Source organism: Zootoca vivipara, chromosome 5, assembly GCF_963506605.1.
Source record: "Zootoca vivipara chromosome 5, rZooViv1.1, whole genome shotgun sequence".
NCBI classification, from domain to species: Eukaryota; Metazoa; Chordata; class Lepidosauria; order Squamata; family Lacertidae; genus Zootoca; species Zootoca vivipara.
Genome location: NC_083280.1, coordinates 17081138 through 17101912, shown reverse-complemented (window position 1 = coordinate 17101912; position 20775 = coordinate 17081138). Strand labels below are relative to the sequence as shown.

The 20775-nt window shown below is 45.5% G+C and overlaps 2 protein-coding genes across 6 annotated transcripts in view; both read right to left on the bottom strand.

Moving 5' to 3' along the window:
* The window catches only part of SERPINI2 (serpin family I member 2), a 42205-nt gene extending 24572 nt beyond the window's left edge, over positions 1–17633 (bottom strand). The window contains exons 1-3 of the mRNA XM_060274410.1: positions 16949–17633; positions 11611–11903; positions 695–922 (exon numbers count right to left, since the gene is read on the bottom strand). Of these exons, the coding sequence (XP_060130393.1) occupies positions 695–922; positions 11611–11903; positions 16949–17004 (577 nt within the window). The 5' untranslated portion in view covers positions 17005–17633. The remainder of the gene's footprint in view (positions 1–694; positions 923–11610; positions 11904–16948) is intronic.
* A 267-nt stretch (positions 17634–17900) lies between these two features.
* The window catches only part of WDR49 (WD repeat domain 49), a 100110-nt gene continuing 97235 nt past the window's right edge, over positions 17901–20775 (bottom strand). For all 5 annotated transcript variants that reach the window (XM_060274403.1, XM_060274404.1, XM_060274407.1 and 2 more), the window contains 2 exons: positions 20547–20718; positions 17901–18894 (listed from right to left, as the gene is read on the bottom strand). In XM_060274403.1, coding sequence (XP_060130386.1) covers positions 20573–20718 — 146 coding nt within the window. In that variant the 3' untranslated portion in view covers positions 17901–18894; positions 20547–20572. The remainder of the gene's footprint in view (positions 18895–20546; positions 20719–20775) is intronic.

The following is a 20775-nucleotide window of genomic DNA, read 5'->3' as shown; positions in this document are numbered from 1 at the left end:
AATATATTTTCATAAAGAAATTATGCATTTAATTGGTACACCATGACACAAAAATAATTCCATCTATATATAAAAACCATAAATTTAAAGGCATATTAAATAGAACAAAGCTGAAGTTTAGGGATCATAAGTGTGGTACTTATTAGGTCTCCTTGGTTACTATTATGGCTTATATGCAAAATGTCAGATTACATTAGTGAAATGAGCATACAAAGCCGAGCTGAATTTTGGAGCCAAAATATCTTTTAAAAGGAGGATAGTTTGAACAGTCTTACATTGCACTGTGTGCACAAAATTTCCCAATATTTTTACTCTTTTATTCACGTGAATGTGCCTTTAACTCCAGGGCTAGCCCAAGGCATTTTTCCGCCTGAGGCAAATAACAAAATGGCGCCTCCCCCAGTTGCACCTGCCTTCAGCACTGGCAATGGGGATAGTGTCCTCCATCTCCAGTACAGCTGAGGAGAGCAAGCTAACTTAGGGCATGTGTGACAAAAGAGGGGAATGGACAGGGGCTCAATGTCTAGGGGCGCTGCTGCGGCAACCCACTTTTTGCCACCTGAGGCATTTGCCTCAATCCACCTAATGGTTGCTCCCACAAGCTCTGCCCTTTCCAAAAAGCAACGAGGCCTAACCAGCATGCACTGGGAAGCAAACCCATGCAAGAAAGGGGCAGGGAGCTTTTTTTTTTTACCATCTGTTTTGTTTTCTACCCAAGTACTTATGGCCTCTGCGGAAGCTTTCGTATCTTGGAAATTCACCAGCTTTACAGCTGTCTGAAAGAATTCCTTGTTGCTATGGAGATACTGTTCTTTCACCATGAATCCTTCTTGAAGGTAGAGGGCATTGGCAAGATTAAATGTAAATGCCTTTCCTTCTGAGGGGACGGAGAACAGTGTCTGAAGCGGCGCGAAGGCTTCACCTGAAGAAAATAAGTGTTAAGAGTTAACATCTTCATTTGAAGAACACAAACCAGCTGTGTAATAGGGTAGTTATCCAATACAGACATGCGTTCATAATCCCCGCTTCCTGGCCAAGGTGCTCCCTAAGGTAAGTCTGCAGTCAAGATGAAGAGACACAACACAAATGCTATTATACCTGGAGCAAAGAAAGAGTAAGAATGGGGAATGGCAGAATCACCTCTCCCGAGAACCGAATTTGCTTTTAAATGAGCCAGCCACTCATTTAACCACTCTAGTGTTCTCGAAGCTACGAACATGAGTTTGACCAAACTGCGGGAGGCAGTGCAAGACAGGAGTGCCTGGCGTGCTATGGTCCATGGGGTCACGAAGAGTCGGACACGACTAAACAACTAAACAACAACAGAGCCAGCCACTCAGGCACAATGAGAGCATAGCCTTGATGAAAACAACAGATGGGTTGGTCCAACATCCCTATCTATTAAGTTAGCATTGATCTGAGAGCCAGAATGGGGCAGAGCAGGAATGGGGAAGGTTTCACAGGTTGAGGGCCGCATTACCTCCTGGGCAATCACCCAGAGGCTGCAAGCCAGTGGCGTGTGGCACTAGAGGCAGAAATGGGTGGAGCAGCAGGTGCCAACCCTCCAACATGATTCCGATGGAAACAGGGACGTGCTAGTCATTCATTCATTCATTTTACCCCAACCCTCCAGTTGTTGTTAGACTACATATCCCATCAACCACTGACCACTGGCCATGTTAACGAAGGCTGGTACTGGTTTGAAAAAGGTAGAACCAGGAGAAGGGAAGCCCATGTTCAATTCCTTTTCAGCCATGAAGCTCACTGGGTGGCTGTGGTTGGAACCAGGCACCATCTTTCAGCCTAACCTATCTGACTGGGTTACTGTGAGGATAAAGTGAGACAGCAGGGGGGCAGCCATGTGTATCATCTTGAGCTCCTTGGCGGGGGGGGGGGAGCAGGATCACCATGTAATTAATGAATTGGCCACAAACCAGGCCAGCTCTGCCAGTGACACAGTCTAGGCAGGTGGCTAGAGTGACCCAGTTCAGAAGCCATCTGCCAAGCCACAAGTGGTGCAGGCATTTTTATAATCGCCTTGCCGCATGGCCGGATCCTTGGCCCTATCTGAGGCAAAGGAAAGCTTTGAGTAGCAAGATGGCACAGCTAGCCCATAACAATGCTATGGATGCACGCACAGTGCATTTCTAATAATAATTTTAAAGTGCATTGCAGTTTTTAAAACCTAGCATATGGGTTAACACCATCAAATTATTTATCATCCTAGTGCACAGTTTTTAACAATCATGCTACTTTGCTGTCTATCTTCATGCCCTCTAATAAAATGCATCAACTTGGACATAAAAGCTACTGGCCATATCCTCTGGAATCGTTCCATTATTGAAGGCGCATCACATTTTCTCCTCTTAATAGTCTTGAATGTTTCCTTCTTTTTATTGCAGAAATCTAGCCCTTGCAGATTTAACAAGGGCCCCTTACATTTTCCCAGATTCAAACTTCATGAATGTATCCTTGAAGGATGCCTTTTCCAGGAGTCTCGAAGGATGCCCAGGACTTCTGAAAGGGTTGTGGTAAGCTTGTGAAATTGACATGGTCTCAAGGAAAGGGTTAGGAAGGCCTGAACTCCCTCACCATAGCCCAGATGTTCAAAACATGGCTTGTTTTGTGCGGTGGTCCCAGTATTGCTGCCAGGTTTGAGGCAGGGGGCTAGTCAAGGTGTGCTGCAGGGATCCTGCCAGTTTCTTGAGCCTCCCCCATGTCACCCTGTCACTTTCTGGCCACTTCTGTCATCTTTATTTTAGAGCAGACTTTCCCCAGCCTCATGCCATCCAGATGTTGTTGTTGTGGCTGATTAATTAATTAAATCTGTATACCGCCCTACATTCATAGATTTCAGGGTGGTTCACAATATAAAAGGACACCATAAAAACACAAAATACAGAATAAAAATAAGAACAGAAACAAACCAAAAACAAACCACAACACATTTTAAAAGGGCATTGGATGTCAATCAGCCAAAGGTGTGGTTAAAGAGGAATGTTTTCACCAGGCACCTAAAGGTATATACAGTTGTACCTTGGTTTTCGAACAGCTTAGGTCTCGAACGTTTTGGCTCCCGAACGCCACAAACCCGGAAGTGAGTGTTCCAGTTTGCAAACTATTTTTGGAAGCTGAACGTCTGATGGGGCTTCTGTGGCTTCCGATTGGCTGCAGGAGCTTCCTGCAGCCAATCAAAAGCCACGCTTTGGTTTCTGAATGTTTTGGAAGTCAAACGGATTTCCAGAACGGATTCTGTTCGACTTCCAAGGTATGACTGTATAATGAAGGTGCCAGCCGACCCTTCCTAGGGAGAGCATTTCACAAACAGGGAGCCACTGCAGAAAAGGGCCATTCTTGCGTTGCTACCCTCCAGACCTCTCATGGAAGAACACGGGCCTCAGAAGATGATCTCATATGGAGAGAGAGACGATGCTTGAGGTATTGCGGTCCTTAGCTGTTTAAGACTACAACTTCCAGAGATCCTGTTCATTGATCACACTGGCTGGGACACAAAGGCACTAGATTGGGAAAGGTTTTTTAAAGACATTTTACAAGAAGGTGGCTGTGCTGCAGACCACCAGCTAAGGCTGCTCCAACCACTCACCATGGGGCCCAGAGGCACCCTGGGGGAATGAAGGAGGCAGGTGGCTGGAGCAGACTCAGCCAGTGCTACACTTCACAGCAAGTCCAACCTGCGTAAAACATTTTCAAAACAAAACAAAAATAAAGAAAAAAGAGATGTTGCAGCAACCAGCTTCAATCCCGTACAGATGTTGGGGGGGCATGTGCTATAAGCCCCATATTATGTCTTAAAGTTTGGCCTTATTAGTGCCATTGGCATAAATGGTTTAAAACTGTGCACTAGGGTGATAGGTCCGCTCACCCCTTTTGGTGCCGCAGCATTGCAGGATGGCAGAGGCTTCATCGGGGCCCCAAAGAGGGAACTGGAACAGTGGTTCCCTTCCTGAGGCATGGGGGCTTAAGCCCCCTCTGTCTCCTATCAGGAACTGGATCCTAGCCTGCACCCGGCTTTGGCTAATGGGGGTGTAGGCTGGGGGTTGGGCTGTGCGAGGGGGCGGAACTGATGGAGCAGGTATGCTTCCCTCAGACCCACCCTTTGCCCATTTAAGCAGCCAGCACCTGGGGCATTACCTGTTTGTTCCTTCGCCGGGTTTTTCCCCTGCCCACCCACCCTTGGTTTAAGCTGATAGTTAATGACTTTGCTGTGGCAACAGCGGTTGCCGTCCTTTAAGAGGCTGGGTAGGAATTTGCCCACCGGGCTAACTGGCATGGACTTCATAGCAATCGTCACAACTGGTTGGGCATCGGGGCAATCCTCTGTTTTGGATGGAGGGGAGGTTGTAGTCTCCGCCTGCCCCTGGGGTATCCCGTTAAAGGGATATGGGGGGAGTGGCCATGTAAGGGGGAGCAGGGCCGAAGGCACTCCCCCAGATGGCAGTCCCTGCGGGGGTCACCTATTTGATGTGAGTCTTAGGAACCCCCATATGGATTGACCACACATCACTTCCAGTGGGTGGGCCAGAAGTATTTTGATTGCCCCATGCCCAAGCCAAACCTCTTTCATCTGTATTCAATAAAGTTGTGGCCTGTTTTGACACAAAACCCAGCCTCCTTGGTGTCTTATTTGCACAGGAATCCGATGCCTGGTCCTGCAAGTAACTTGATGCCATTTACCCATATGCTAGGTTTTAAAAGCTGTAATGCATTTATTAAAAAATGTACTGTGCATGCATGCTCGCATAGCATTGTTATGGATATGCCATCTTGTCACTTGTAGTTTTTCTTTTGCTCAGTTTGCGGCAAGCAGATTATAAGAACTTCTGCATCGCTTGAGTGGTGAAAAGTTCCAAGGACTCAGGGTTAGATTACTTGGATGAGAAAGTATTGGAAGCTTGCAGAGCGCAACCCTATGCATGTTTTCTCAGAAGTAAGATTGCCTCCAGGCTGTCAGTATTTTGCAGGAGGGATTCAAGAGCACAGCAGAAATATAGGTTTGCACAATTCAAGGGAGAGCTCTGTCGCCTTGGCGTAACAAATCCACTTAAAAATAAGTTAGTTGCAGTTAGGAAGATGATAGGAAAATGCACTTCAGAATGTGGAGTGAACGGATTATTTACAGGAAAATGTGTAAATACCCTGCAATCATTTCAGGATGAATATTCTTTCCCTTATAACCTCCCCACAAACAAATCACAATGAAAGCTCAGTGAAGACCAGGCTTCATCTAGTATCAACTGACTACCACCCTTTCCTATAATTAACTGACCACTGGAGTGGTCTAACAAAGGAATGGTTTTTCAGCACTGCTGTCCTAATGGCACATATCAGAGAATCAAAGAATTGTAGAGTCGGAAGGGACAACAAGGGTCATCCAGTTCAATGCAGGAATCTTTTGCACAAGATGGGGATCGAACCCATAACCTTAAGATTAAGAGTCTGAGCTATAGTCATACTTATTGCTGGAGTAAGAAGTGTGTGGAAGCTGATGGCAGCAGCAATAGACCAGTAAAATACAGTGGTACCTCAGGTTACAAACACCTCGGGTTACAAACACTTCAGGTTACAGACTCCACTAACCTGGAAGTAGTACCTCGAGTTAAGAACTTTACCTCAGGATGAGAATGGAAATCGCACGGCGGCAGCGGGAGGCCCCATTAGCTAAAGTGGTACCTCAGGTTAAGAACAGTTTCAGGATAAGAACGGACCTCCAGAACAAATTAAGTTCGTATACCAGAGGTACCACTGTATAAGAGAAACACAGCGGTGCAGGTCTTATAGGGTTCCTTTTATGATGGTCGTCTCTATTGCTTTAAAATGTGATAAGTCATGCCTGATGCATTGGGGGCTCCTCCTGCTCATTCTGGTGAGCAGGACATTGGACCTCTGCCCCAAAGTACAATATTGTTCTGGTGGCATCACAACAGAAACCCCATAGAGGCAGCAAGAGGCAGAATGGGCACTGGGCTACAATCGAGACCAGAGAGAGGGACAGCAGCTGGTCAACAGGCAACTATTCCTATTCTCTGACGACAGACCCCCCCAGGTCCTGAATCTGAATTATCCTCATTTCATGCCACAGGTTGTTCATTTAATACCATGGTGGCTACGTAAGACCAAGGCTGATGAAGTGCATTATTTTACACTCCTTCTAACATCACTTCATGTTGCCATCTAGCAAGTCAGATGTTGCATTTCTAAAGCAATAGAAAGTCCTGGGAGTTCAAGCAGGGATTAAAATAAGCTTAAATAAGGAGAAAGCAAGATCTGTTAAATTTAAGAGTGAGCTGAAAGCATCCAAGCGCTGTTCTGATGACATATAAATTTATCTTTCAAAACGACTCTCGGCACGATTTTCAGAACTGGTGTTACAGAAGATATTGAAGCTTTTAAAAAATTACTTCATGTGTAAGCCATCCTGATCTTTCCTTCATGAAAGACTTATATTTACTCTAATGAACCTCCTCCCCTCTTAAAGGCACATATCCCTTTTAAAGTGATTTATGGGTTTCCTATTTGGGCTTTTCTTCTAGTGGTGAAATGTGCACTTGAGGTATAATTACCAACTTTTTATTAACAAGGAGACAATTGAAACCTTATATGGTGGAGATGCATGTGTGCATTGACCACAAAGTTTGGTTCAGACTCTGATTTGGTGCTCCTTAAAACAACCTAACCCAGCAATTTAGAGGCTCCCCAATTTACCTCAGGGGTCCAGGCTTGCCTCATTTCCTCTGCGGCATCTCCTATAAGGAAATAAACATGAGCTAAAACTAAAATATGTGTAATTTTGAAGCATGGTAGCCCCTAGACTTCAAGATTGCAGACAAGTTGGTCCATGGGGTTTTATGTTGGGAGGTGAGATTCCCTCCACCCCACCCCTGGACTTAACTTTAGCTGTGGCTATTTTTTAGTATGGCCAAACTGGATGGAATTTGCAGGCATGGTTGTCCCTTCTGAGAGAATGAATCCTGCCAAATTTCAGAAGGATAACTGCAGTGATTTCTCTACAAGGACAGCTATTACAGTTTTGAGGTGGGTGATAAACAAACCGCTTAATCTCCCCGTGTGTTTTATGGACCATTGTTCTGAAAAGAGCAGATGTGAAGGATGTGCCCCTGGATAAGAAGACTGCTGGGTTTCAGGCAAATAGGTCTGAGGACTTTTAAAGCTGATTTTTTGGGGGTAAGAAGACCAGATGCCCATGGGACGCTCAAAAGCAGGACCTGGATGAAACAGCACTAATCCCACTTGCTGTTCCTAGCAAGTGGTATTCAGAGGCATAATGTCTCCCACAGTGGAAACAGAACATAGTCATCATGACTAGTAACCATTGATTGCCTTTATTCTCTTTCAAAGCCATCCAAATCAACGACAATCACAGACTCTTGTGGGAGCAAACTCCACTCTTTGCGCACTGAGTGAACTTCGTTTTTTTCTGTCATGAATCTTCTAAAGTTCAGCTTAATTGGATGGCCCCAAGTTTTTGTATTATAATTGAGGGAGGAAAACATTTTTTCTATCCATTTTCTCCACACCAGGCATATTTTTGACAACCCCTATCACGTTCCCCACCCACTTATTGACTTTTTTCCCCTAAACCAAAAAGCGTCAAAGGTTTTACTCCAACCCTTTGAGCATTATTGTTGCCCTTTTCCAGCTCTACAATATCCTTCTTGAGGTGAGATGACCCAAAAGATACACAATGTTCCAAGTACCGTCTCACCATAGATTTGTATAATGGCATTCTAATATTGGCAGTTTTATTTTCAATCTCTTTGCTAATTATCCCTAACAAGAATTCTGCCCTTTTCATAGCTACCACATACTTGGCCAACACATTCATCAAGCTATCTACTGACCTGGGGCATTCGGTTTTCCATTTTTCTCTGCTAGGTGACAATGTTTTATTTATTTCTGGAATCCTTATAATAAAGCTATGTCTGAGCTGCTAAAAGAAATATTTAGGCTTTGTGAAGAATGATGGGATAGAGGGAGATAGTCTGGCTACAGATCAGGAAACTGGGAAATGAAATATACGGATTATTCATCATGTCTGGATGACTTACCTTTACACCTGGGATGCCCCAGTATAGGATGATTGTTGGGATGTGAATAAATGTTGGGAGAGGATATATTTATTAGATATTCTTCTTCTTTCCTCACATTTGAGTGTTCAACAGAGTGCATCCAAAAGGAAGCTTAGTTTTAGCCTTTTGGTTTAAGTAAGCCAGGATGCTCCAAGGCATTACAGTCTTGTAAAAGGTAAAGATAACATTTACTCATCCAGTATAATTGTTGAAGAGACACACATACAGCAGCTTTGTTCAGGCAGGCTTAAAATGGTAATTCAGTTACTTAAGTCCATCTTAAGATTGAATCTGAGCATTGGACCTTAGACTTAGCCTCTGAAAAAGAGGATGTGCCCAGGCACCCTCCCGCTATCAGGGCACAGTGAGAGTGTCTCTCGCAGTGTTCTATCTAGGAAACTTACAGGAAAACTCCATGAGCTTCAGCTACTATCATGTGCCTATCTAGCAAGACATGAATTGTTGGTTTGAGTGCATTTTAAATATCCCACAATGATAAACAGGGTAAATTCACACAATCTATTTACTGGGCCTCTGTAAATCGAAAGGATAAGCATTCGCTCCACTGTGCAGAGGATAGCCTAGGCATTCGATGAAAATGGTTGTTTGTGTGAAAGACCTATTCGTGTGAAAGAGTGGGATGAGAAATGCCCATCGTTGAGTATCTGAATGATCAGGTATCAGTCAACATGGAACACCCATCTCATATGTTTACACTGAAGTGTAGGTGGGTTCCCACAGGGTAAGACACAGCGATAACAGCCAGACCCTTAATTGAACTACATAACTGGGAAACAGGGGCAAAGCAACTGCTTATATACATTCCTGAAAGCCTGGGCCACTCCCACTCCCCATGTGATTGGCTGTCTAAACTCCCAAGCTGCGAATCACGACTCAGAGTTCAAGGGCCAATGGCAGAGGCCCAAATCCTGAAATGTTCTGTGATTGGACATCGTGTATCGAATCAAAAAACAGGAGTTCAGAATCCCTAGTCCAGACTCAACCTTAGGCAAACACAGACCACTGAATACATAACATACACCATCTACATGGTAGAGGAGGTGGAATGGATTAGTCATCTGACATGTGCAGACCCACTAAGGTGTGGAAACAGGGACACATACTTTTGATGTAGCCTACCATGCCTGACCACCTTCATGGATCACTGCCTTACTTTCTTAGGCTCCATGATCACTGCAGATGGTGACAGCAGTCACTAAATTAAAATATGCCTGCTTCTTGGGAGAAAAGCAATGACAAACCTAGACAGCATCTTAAAAGGCAGAGACATCACCTTGCCGACAAAGGTCCCTATAGTTAAAGCTATGGTTTCCCCAGTAGTGATGTATGGAAGTGAGAGCTGGACCATAAAGAAGGCTGGTCGCCAAAGAATTGATGCTTTTGAATTATGGTGCTGGAGGAGACTCTTGAGAGTCCCATGGACTGCAAGAAGATCAAAACCTATCCATTCTGAAGGAAATCAGCCCTGAGTGCTCACTGGAAGGACAGATCGTGAAGCTGAGGCTCCAATACTTTGACCACCTCATGAGAAGAGAAGACTCCCTGGAAAAGACCCTGATGTTGGGAAAGATGGTTGACACAAGGAGAAGGGGACGACAGGATGAGATGATTGGACAGTGTTCTCAAAGCTATGAACATGAGTTTGACCAAACTGCGGGAGGCAATGCAAGACAGGAGTGCCTGGCGTGCTCTGGTCCATGGGGTCATGAAGAGTCGGACACGACTAAACGACTAAACAACAACAACCATGCCTGACATTGGCAGCTGGCATGCCTGTGTACCCAAACAGAGACACCCAATCCGACCGATAAAGCAAAAGATGGTTGTCGCTGTTCCTCCTCACTGAGAGAGCGAATGAGAGAGAAGAGGACAGAGGTGGAGGATAATTGCTGAAAAGAAGAAACGGGTACCACGGCCAAGATCTCTTTCATGCCCCTCTTTATATCTCGGAGAGCGGCATTTTACAAAAACACAGCAGTGTGAAGCCAATCAGGCATTAAGCCTGCTCCATCACTAGATCGTGTGATTGCATGTACTGCACAGATGTTCCGGAGACCTTCCTTTTGTGTCTGTGATTGATAGCAAGGCATTTGGATGAATTTAGAGGAAAGAGGGTTTATTTCATAATGTATTTTCTAAAGGGGGAAAAAATGAACCACAATAGTAGGCAATCATCTGCTTGAATGGGTGGATTTACATCTTCAGTGAAAGGGCTAACAGAAATGCCGCAAAGATGCCCATCTGTCTTTAAGTTGTTGTTTTTTTCAATTATTTGCCATAGATGTCAAAGGATTCCCCCCCCCCCCAAGTAAACTAAGCTATGGCAAATGTGTTCCTTGCACACTGGGGTTGATTTGTAGATTTCATTTTGCCCAGGCTGCATTTGAGATACAAACAATTAAATCCAGTTATTACATTTTCTTAGACCTTGCATTTGAAAGCAGCCTTCAGTTATCAGACCTTTTAGCTTCATAGGAGGCAACATTTGTTTTGTTTTCTTTTGCTTCTGCACAAGATACAGAAAGCAAAATGTCATGTTGCATGCCAACAGACAGGAAGTAGGGCTTATACCTCCCCACTGTGCAAATCACTCACAGTGAGAAACCTCAGAGAACTTTGGTGATATCTACATTTTCTACTGGATGAACATACTCTTGCAGAACACTTGGGATTTGAAAAGGCCCAAAGTGAGAAGTGGAGCAACATGTTGTTGTTGGTTTTTATACTTACAAAGCACCTTATTTTTTCTAAGCACTGTGCACGTATTAAAAGATAAGGGCATCCCTGCCCACATGCTCACAATCTAATAAATAAGATGCAAAAGGAATAAGAAGAGAAGAGGAAAACGAGTATTGGAATAATTGCTCCCACACTGATCAGTGGATGGAGCCAGACTGGCTTTGCCACTATGTTCTTTCTGGAAGGCAAGGGAATGCTTTCTCTGAGTGTGGATCTTTTTGTAGCTGAAACAACACCATTCAGGCACAAGAAAGAGCTATCACCAGATGGGCAGCAGGTAGGGAAGAACTTCAAGGTTTGAAGGACAAAATAATTCAGGAGGAACCTCTGCAAAAACATTGTGTGTCAATAGTTGGCTTCCATATTGTATCAAAATTAGTCAAAGTGGTTCGCTACAAGTAGTATATAATATTTTTAAAAATAACCTATTTGTCTCTGTGCATACACCAATGATTATTTATTATTCCATTTATTATTATTGCATTTACATCCCATTTCCCCTCTCCGGTTGCTTACGAATACAAAACGCAACGTAAAAACAAAAGCGATTTTACTGTTACCATGCAACTTAGCAAACTAAAAACAACAGCAAAAGTCAAAAAGAGCAGATAGCTAGCCAGATCATTCTGATTGCAAACATTGGACGGCTACACTGGCTGGGTCTGATGAAAGTTGCGGTCTAAAACAGGAGGTGGCGGGAAAAGGGAGCCCCAGGTTTGGGAAGGCTGGTGGGAACACTCACCATCATTTCCTTGCAGGTTGAGAAGTTGCCTGATCTCATCACGTGCTTTTCCCTTGGCTCCTAAATGGATTGTCCCGAGGGCCAACAAAACTCCAAGTGGAGAACAGAGAATGTTCTCATTTTCCTGGGAGACAGATAGAACCCGGGTCAAATCCCCTGCCAAGCGTGCAGTGCTTTCACCCACAGGTTGGGAGGTATGGCTTCTGGTGAGGTGGATTCCGGTGACAGTAAGGAGAAGGCTTGGAAGTAGAGCTCTCCTCATTGTACTGCAGAATGCTTGGTAGGTCCTTGAGCTGTTGAATTGTTGGACAGGAAGTTTAATAATGCAGTCAAATTGCTTCCATTCCCTTTTAGGAATTATCCTTCCCCCCCCCCCCCCGAACACAATGTGCACTGGATTCTTCACTTAGATTTTGTTTCCAGAATAACCTCATACAAGAGACTTTCGGAGTTAAAGGGGGATGTGCCTTCCCAGCATTGCACATTCTTATCCAACTAACCATTCTGCTGTCTTCAGGGGCTTGGAGGAGGAAGGAAGGAATATGTATTTGCAAACGCAAGACATATTACGATTGATGTAAGCAAGTGTAAAGGGATGTGCAATGAGAAGGGGACTAAAACACCCTGTCATAGCTGCCGTTTGTCCACAGACAGCTTTCCGAGTCATGTGGCCAGCATGACTAAACTGCTACTGCCGCAAGGGAACACCGTGACAGAAGCCAGAGTGCATGGAAACGTCATTTACCTTCCCGCCACAGTGGTACCTATTCATCTACTTGTACCAGTATGCTTTTGAACTGCTCGGTTGGCAGGAACTGGGACGGAGCAACGGGAGCTCACCCCATCACGGGGAATCGAACTGCTGACCTTCTGATATACACTAGTGGGGTTAGGGTCATATACACAGGTCTTGGGGTTGTGGTGGATAGGGTCCTGAGAAGAGCCCTGTTGTATCCAGCCAAAAGTCCATCTACTACAGTACCCTACTATCACAGTAGCCAGCCAGATGCCTATGAAAAGCCTGCAAGCAACAAACCTCTTTCCACTTGTAAATGTGACCTTTGTACAGTAGGCTGCTTTCAAAACCCGCCCACTCACCCACTCTATCCAAACAAGCAAGAGGCATTGGCAAAGTTCAAGGACACATTCCAGCCAGGCAAAAATGCTTGGGGTCCAAAGTGAGGGCTGTGGCTTGCAGAGAGTTCCAGGTAAGAGAGGCCTGGAGGGGAGCTGACAGGTTCTCAACCCCTGTTCTAAGCTACGCAGGACTTCCTTATAAGTAACTGGACTTTTAAGATTTTGCTCAGTGGGCAATATTCAATTCCAAAGGAACAGCCACCTTCCTTCCACATATGCAGTTTCTCTGACAAAGTAAAGCTTTCTTTCCCTTATGCTCTATCGCCAGCGCCTTTATCGCACCCATAAATCAAAGATCCATTTGAAGGGCAGAGCGAACACAGACTCCTACGCCGTGTTAAAAAGGTGATGGAGACATTTTCATATCCTCATGCAGGGACGATGTCTGCAGTCGCAAGCCGCCAGCAATATTTATTCTGAATGGCCATTTAAGACACTCCCAACATAACTTAATTTTCTTTTCCACTGATGGAAATTACCATGCTGGAGTTCCTGGCATCAATGATCAGCAGTGCTGTTTTGCCGCTGGTAATTAATGGTTTCGTGGTAAATAATGGATGCAGCTGCAGAGCCATTTGGCGCATCCGTAATGTGAGGTCTGCTTCCCGGCGCTAATGAAACCGACATCCCAGCATAACCTGTGTTTAGGGTCGGTCAAGCTGTTTGGGGAGAAGGCGAGTGGGCAGAAAGAAGAAGAAGAAGAAGAAGAAGAAGAAGAAGAAGAAGAAGAAGAAGAAGAAGAAGAAGAAGAAGAAGAAGAAGAAGTAGTTTGCAGATGACACCAAATTGGTAGGGGTGGCTAACACCCCAGAGGACAGGATCACACTTCAGAATGACCTTAACAGATTAGACAACTGGGCCAAAGCAAACAAGATGAATTTTAACAAGGAGAAATGTAAAGTACTACACTTGGGCAAAAAAAATGAAAGGCACAAATACAGGATGGGAGACACCTGGCTTGAGAGCAGTACATGTGAAAAGGATCTAGGAGTCTTGGTAGACCACAAACTTGACATGGGTCAGCAATGTGATGCAGCAGCTAAAAAAGCCAATGCAATTCTGGGCTGCATCAATAGGAGTATAGCATCTAGATCAAGGGAAGTAATAGTACCACTGTATTCTGCTCTGGTCAGACCTCACCTGGAGTACTGTGTCCAGTTCTGGGCACCACAGTTCAAGAAGGATACTGATAAGCTGGAACGTGTCCAGAAGAGGGCAACCAAAATGGTCAAAGGCCTGGAAACGATGCCTTATGAGGAACGGCTTAGGGAGCTGGGTATGTTTAGCCTGGAGAAGAGAAGGTTAAGGGGTGATATGATAACCATGTTCAAATATATAAAAGGATGTCATATAGAGGAGGGAGAAAGGTTGTTTTCTGCTGCTCCAGAGAAGCGGACACGGAGCAACGGATTCAAACTACAAGAAAGAAAATTCCACCTAAACATTAGGAAGAACTTCCTGACAGTAAGAGCTGTTCGGCAGTGGAATTTGCTGCCAAGGAGTGTGGTGGAGTCTCCTTCTTTGAAGGTCTTTAAGCAGAGGCTTGACAGCCATCTGTCAGGAATGCTTTGATGGTGTTTCCTGCTTGGCAGGGGGTTGGACTGGATGGCCCTTGTGGTCTCTTCCAACTCTATGATTCGAAGAAGAAGAAGAAGAAGAAGAAGAAGAAGAAGAAGAAGAAGAAGAAGAAGAAGAAGAAGAAGAAGAAGAAGACAGCCCTCCAGTAGCATTGCTCAGTTGTATAATGAAAGTGTGTGTTATGCAGGGTGGAGAAAAGCTATACTAGGACTGAAATACGTACATTTGCACTTGAAAATTCTCCTCTGAACATTGGCAGAGGGTGAGGGAGAAGTGGAGAAGCAGCTTTTGGTACAGTTTGGAGTAAAGTGGCCAGAGAGGAGAGGGTGAAGCACATAACGTAGTGTCACATTTTTTCCTTTAAGGCTGTCTCCCAAATATTTTCTTTAAGCCATGCCATTGGGCAGGGTATTAATATCTATTTATTGCATTTATATCCCACCTTTCCTCCAAGGAGCTCAAGATGGCATGCATGGTTCCACCCTCTCTTCATTTAATCCCCATGAGAACCCTGCGAGGTAGGTTAGGCCAAGAGGCAGTGACTGACCCAAGGATACCAGATGAGCTTCATGGCTGAGAGGGGATTTGAACCCTGGTCTTCCAGGTCCAAGCCCAATGCTTTAACCACTAAACCACACTAGCTCTTGTTACAGGTTTATTTATCAATACCAAAATTTAATATCCTGTCCATCGTTCAATTTGGGGGTAGCTAACAACAAGAATTTTATGGGACGCAGGTGGCATTGTGTGTTAAACCACAGAGCCTAAGGCTTGCCGATCGATGGTTCGGCAGTTCGAATTCTCGCCGCGACGGGATGAGCTCCGGTTGCTCGGTCCCAGCTCCTGCCATCCTAGCAGTTCAAAAGCATGTCAAGTGCAAGTAGATAAATAGGTAATGCTACAGCGGGAAGGTAAACGGCGTTTCCGTGTGCTGCTCTGGTTCGCCAGAAGCAGCTTTGTCGTGCTGGCCACATGACCTAGAAGCTCGGCCAATAATGCGAGATGAGCGTCGCAACCCCAGAGTCGGCCACGACTGGACCTAATGGTCAGGGGTCCCTTTACCTAACAACAAGAATTATTTTTTAAAAAATCAGCTAGCCAAAATTAAAACAAAGTTTGCAATGTTTGGCTTGGCCCCGAGAGTTCTCCCGTATCTTTAAGTATGGCAAACAAGGAGAAAATAATAACCAGCTGTGGTTTTTCCCATCTGACATATCGAATCAATTCTCGAACCTATTTTTCTTCTTCTCTGCACAATTAAAGTTGCAAAGTCCTGCAATCCATAAGGCATTTGTGGGGAACTTTCAGCCCTCCAGATGTTGCTGAACTACAACTTACATCATCCATGGCAACATCTGGAGGGCCGCAGGATAATCAAACACACCACAAAGCGGAAACAACTGAGGATCCATTAAGTGCAGGAAACTGGTTTATTGATCCAAAATCATAACACATTTTGCGCAATGCTACCTGCCCCAGCAAGTGTAAGTAGCTCATTTTGGAGCTAGTCTTACAGTTCAAAACATATTGGGGGGGGGGGAATGCTTTATACCGGTTGGGTCAATAAGTCATTTTCCTAAACCCGTGGGAGGTTTTCATTGTTCCCCGTACTCACTTTACAGCAGGGATAGGGAAGCTGAGGCCCACCAGATGTTGGATTCCAACTCCCCATCAGCCCTGACTTCTGACCATGCTGGCTAGGGTTGATGGAGTCCAGGGCCGTCTTAAGCCCACCTAGCACCCTGGCGCTAGGTCCCTCCAGCGCCTCTCCAAGGGCCCGGGAGTGCCAAGCGAACTGCGGCAGCAGCGGAAGGCCACCTCCGAGGACTCTGCGCTGCGCCTCCTTCTCATTTCCCCAGCGCTGGGTTCCGCTCAGTCAAGCTTCGCCACCAGTGCGCGCACCGCGGGACCAGCAAGAGCTGCTTGGGCGCTGTGCGCACGCTGGTGGTGAAGCTCGACTGAGTGGAACCCAGCGCTGGGGAAACAACAAGGAGGCGCAGCGCGGAGTCCTTGGAGAAGGAGCGCAGTCCTGGCCAGATCGCTGGAACCCTGCGCTCACTTGGCGCCCTTCCAGCGCCCTCCAGCGCCTGGCGCCGTGGTTCTTTGCGCCACTAGCCTCTATGGCTAGGACGGGCCTGATGGAGTCTACAATGCTTTGGAGGGCCAGCCCTTCTCCACAAGCCAAAAGAGAAGGCAAAGCCCATTACAGACCAAGTGAAGGGAGGGAGGGACACTGTGTCCATGAATCACTTGTCCTGCCATGGATGAACTAATTCAGTCCCTGCTTTGCTTCTTCATATTTCAGTACTGGGGAAGCCACGTAGATGCCTCCAGCAGAGCTACCAAAGGCAGGATATTTCAGCACGAGCTGGAACAACATCATTACTTATTTAGAAATGGACTTGTGTGAACTCTTCAGGAGCAGGATCACTTTCTGCTGCAAACTTAGTGCAAAGAGCAAAGCAGAAGCCCCACAGAAATACTCCCCATAAGCACAATGAAAGAAAGGAAAATGACATGGCAATGAAAGGCAACTTGAGCTTTGCATTCATAGTGCCACTATTGTGCCATCTTCCCCCTCCACTTTTTAATGACTTTATCAGTGTATATAAAAGGCACGTACCTGGAAAACGGCAGCATAATATTCACCATCCAACGATTTGCAGAAGGTCTGTGCATCCAGCGTAGGCTGTCAAGTAATGCAAAGATCAAGGAGAAGGCCAAGGGCGTTTACATGGCAACATTTATTGGGAAAAGCTGCTTGATTAATGAGCCGGGCATTTAACAGGTGGTTGCCGAGGCTGCTTTTCTTCCCAAAGTGCTGCACTGTTAGATAAACCAAGCGCCTCGGTTTGCAAGAGGCTCGAACATCAGGCCGTTTGTAAGCGTTACAGAAGAATGGGAACGACAACCACAAATCTCACAAGGAGCCCCAGAACCCAGTCCAATTTGTTGCTGCTTTACCTTGGGTGTTATTGGCTGGAAAAGTTATTTATACAAATTGCTCCCCTAGTGAACGCTGGGACATAAATGGTCATATCCACCTGTCTAGTGAGCGCTCGGCTAGCTGAATGGTTTAATTGTGTATATCCTTACAGACACGTGCATAGATACATTTGGAAACGGGCAGAAATGATTCAGGGGCGTTTAAGAATGATTCTACACAGGTGTGTCTTACCCATAGAGGCTAGTGGCGCAGGGCCATCCCAGGGCGCCAAGTTCTGGAGGGCGCCAGGGAAGAGGTGGAGGCTGGACGTGGCGGCTCCCGGCATCAGCTCGCCACTCTCGCCCACCTCCACCATGCTGCTCTGAAGCAGCGCCACACCCGGAGCCTCTGCCTGCCGTGGCCACCATGGCACGAAGCAGCCAGCTGAGCCGGGAGCCACCGCGTCCAGCCTCCGCCTCTTCCCCATTGGAGGAGCTGCCCTCCAGCCACTGCCCACCTCCTCCAGCCCCGCAAAGCTGGGCACGTCGTCGGCAGCGCCGACTTCCCTAAAAAAAAGGTCAGCAACTCTGGGGGGGGGGGCAGAGGGATCTTTGCACCACAGTGCCTGATATTTTTAAGAAGGCCCTGAGTCTATATGCAGCAATTGGCCAGAGTCCTTGGGGGTTTAAGTTTGAGACAGCGTTCAGCATCGAAATCTATTTTTACTGAAAGCACTCAGTCCTGGTTTGAACAGAGCATAAGCAGAACGGCGAGTGGAGGCCTTAATGAAATGCAGAAGTCTTATTCCAAGTCCAGGCCAGTATCAGGTTTCAGGCGGCCCTGGTCAAAGTGTTCTCAGTGGACTTCCCCAGTGGGCCCTTCTAGAGGATGCAGAGTCCTCCCCGTGGTGGTGTTGGGCTTACCAGATAGCAAACAGAAATATGAAGAATTGAACAATTGGGAAACTGAGGAACTGAAATTGACACATTTGCCCATCCCTAATCAGTGCTGTGCCTACTTAACATTGTTTTGTCCTTCTGCTGCTGCCACCAAAGTTTGTGAAGTCTTAGCAAGCCCCCCACTCCCCCCTAAAAAAGACATAGGGGCTGATCCCCAGGTAGGGGGTTCGCCACTCCTGCCCTATTTGGAAAGTGGATTGGGCAAAACCAAACAATCATGTGAAATCAACCTCACCTAGAGGAGCAATAACTTTGGATTTCTGAACCTTTGTTTTCAGAATGGTTAAATATTCATTACATGAGCAGAGGACTGCATAAATATCTTTAATGAATTGCTATTAAGACAATCTTCTTCAATAAAGGAAATGGCTTCCAGTTCTTGTCTGCTTTTTCTCAAGTACATAAACAAATCACAAGTACATGGCAGGCAGAAGATTCAGACCTGCGGTGCTGACATTTTTTTCATCATTATTATTTTTTTGCTGCATCTCAAAAAGCAGACAAACTTGTAATCCATAATAAATGTAAGAAAAGAAGCAAAACTTATATCCTGACTGTACGACACAAATGCACTTTTTCATTCTGAATTCGGATTTTGAAGCGTCTTGTCATCCTTTGATTTGGTTAACTGTTCCTCAAACCATTTTTCTTCCAGGGTCTAGCAATGCTGTGCAAAACCTTGCTCTGGCAAAGGAAAAGAAATATTGAGAATGAAGGGAAGAAGTTTGTACATCACAAAGACTCCTTGTTTCCACTTAGGGGAAGCACAGTCAAGTTCATTTAGTATATACAACTTCTATCCAGTGTTAGTCATACTCCGAACAGATCCATTGCTTCCATTGGTTCCCACTGATTCTCCGTTCTTCAAAGCCCCAATCAGAAAAAGGTGACCTCACCTTTGGAACATAGGAAGCTGCCTTATACCGCGTCAGACCATCGGTCCATCTAGCTCAGTATTGTCTGCACTGACTGGCAGTGTCTCTTCAGGGTTTCAGGTCAGGAACTCTCCCAGCCCAAACTGAAGATGGCAGGAATTGAACCAGGGACCTGCTCTATCAATGGCTACATCCCTTCAGAGGCCCCATTATCAAGCAAATGTACACCAATAATAAGCATGCAGTGGAGAGAGCAAAGCCACACAAATGATCAAGGATGCATTAAGATATTAAAGGGAGAGGGGAACCAGAAAGGCAGAGGGGAACCAGGAAGGCTTTAAAAAACAAAAAAGCATCAACATCGGAATTAGTTTATAGCTAATTCTTTTGGTTAAATTTAAAGAACCGGGGCAGAGACAAGAAGGAGAAGGTGATCTGGGTCAACTGTTTCCATCCAATTTGCGAGACAGAAGCAAGGCTTTTGCGAGAAAGCATTATAATATGATATATTATAACCTAACAAAATGTAATATCAATGTGCTGGAGCTGAGATTATGTACAATGTATTATTTATTGGGTGTAACAGGCAAAGTTATTTTTTAAAAAGAGAACAGAACATTCTGTGACTGCACAGGATGCAAGCTGTGAACTCTGAACCAGTGCTATTTTTCTGGAAAAAGTGGTGCTGGAACTCGCCACGAACACCTCCTTTGTTCCCTTGTAATAGCAATGGTGCCCACCTGAGAGGTACTGGTACCGAGTTCTAGCGAGTTATGGCTGAAAATAGCCCTGCTCTTAACAACTGGGGGAAGGCATCTCAGTTAAGCTTAACACCCCAGGCAGTTCCTCTGGCATTTCACAGGGACACACTCCAGGGGGAGGCAGCAATCAAAGTCCAGTGGAATAGCTTGCATGACAAGGTCGACACAATCCAGATGCAAGCAGAAAACCAGGGCTGGTAGATGGCTCCAGGTGACAAAAGCAGGCAAGCAAGCCGTAGAATATAAAGCAAGTCAAATATATTCACACACACACACACACACACACACACACACACACACACAGGGAGGGAGTTTATATGGTTAAGGAATTCGACATGAACAGGGGATGTTGGCTCCTTTTGACAGACGAGGAAGACCAAGGTCCAGCAAGAAGTCGAGCATTCTAACCATTACACAACACTGTGTCTCAGTTTTCATTTTTAAGTTCCATGGAAAAGCAATTGCATAGCAAACAGTGGGGGCTTCCTTGGTAGACAAATCCATGATTTCGAAGGGAATTTTGTTGTTCCCTATCCTTTATCTAGGGAAGCTCTCTCACACGCAGGGTCTGTAGACTTTCTTTTACCTACCCAACCCCTTTATCATCTCAGAAGCTATCTTTAGGCTCTTTCCCCTGCCTCCTTCTCAACGGGCCAACGCCTGCCTCATGTCATCACCAGGTGGCATCCTTCATACCTACCTCCCTTTTTTAAAGCAAAGCTTGATTCATTTTCCTTTCAACTTCCCTTGCTTCCTCTCGTTTGTTATCCTGCCTCTGTTGCACATTTCCTCATGCAGCTGCCTTGATTTTTTTTCACGGTCCAGAATTTCTTTGGGGAATAAGTTCTTTTCATCAAATGCAGCTTTCAGGGCTACAGGACGAAAATAAAGGAAATTAATAAATAACCCCATTAAGACTGGACCGCTTC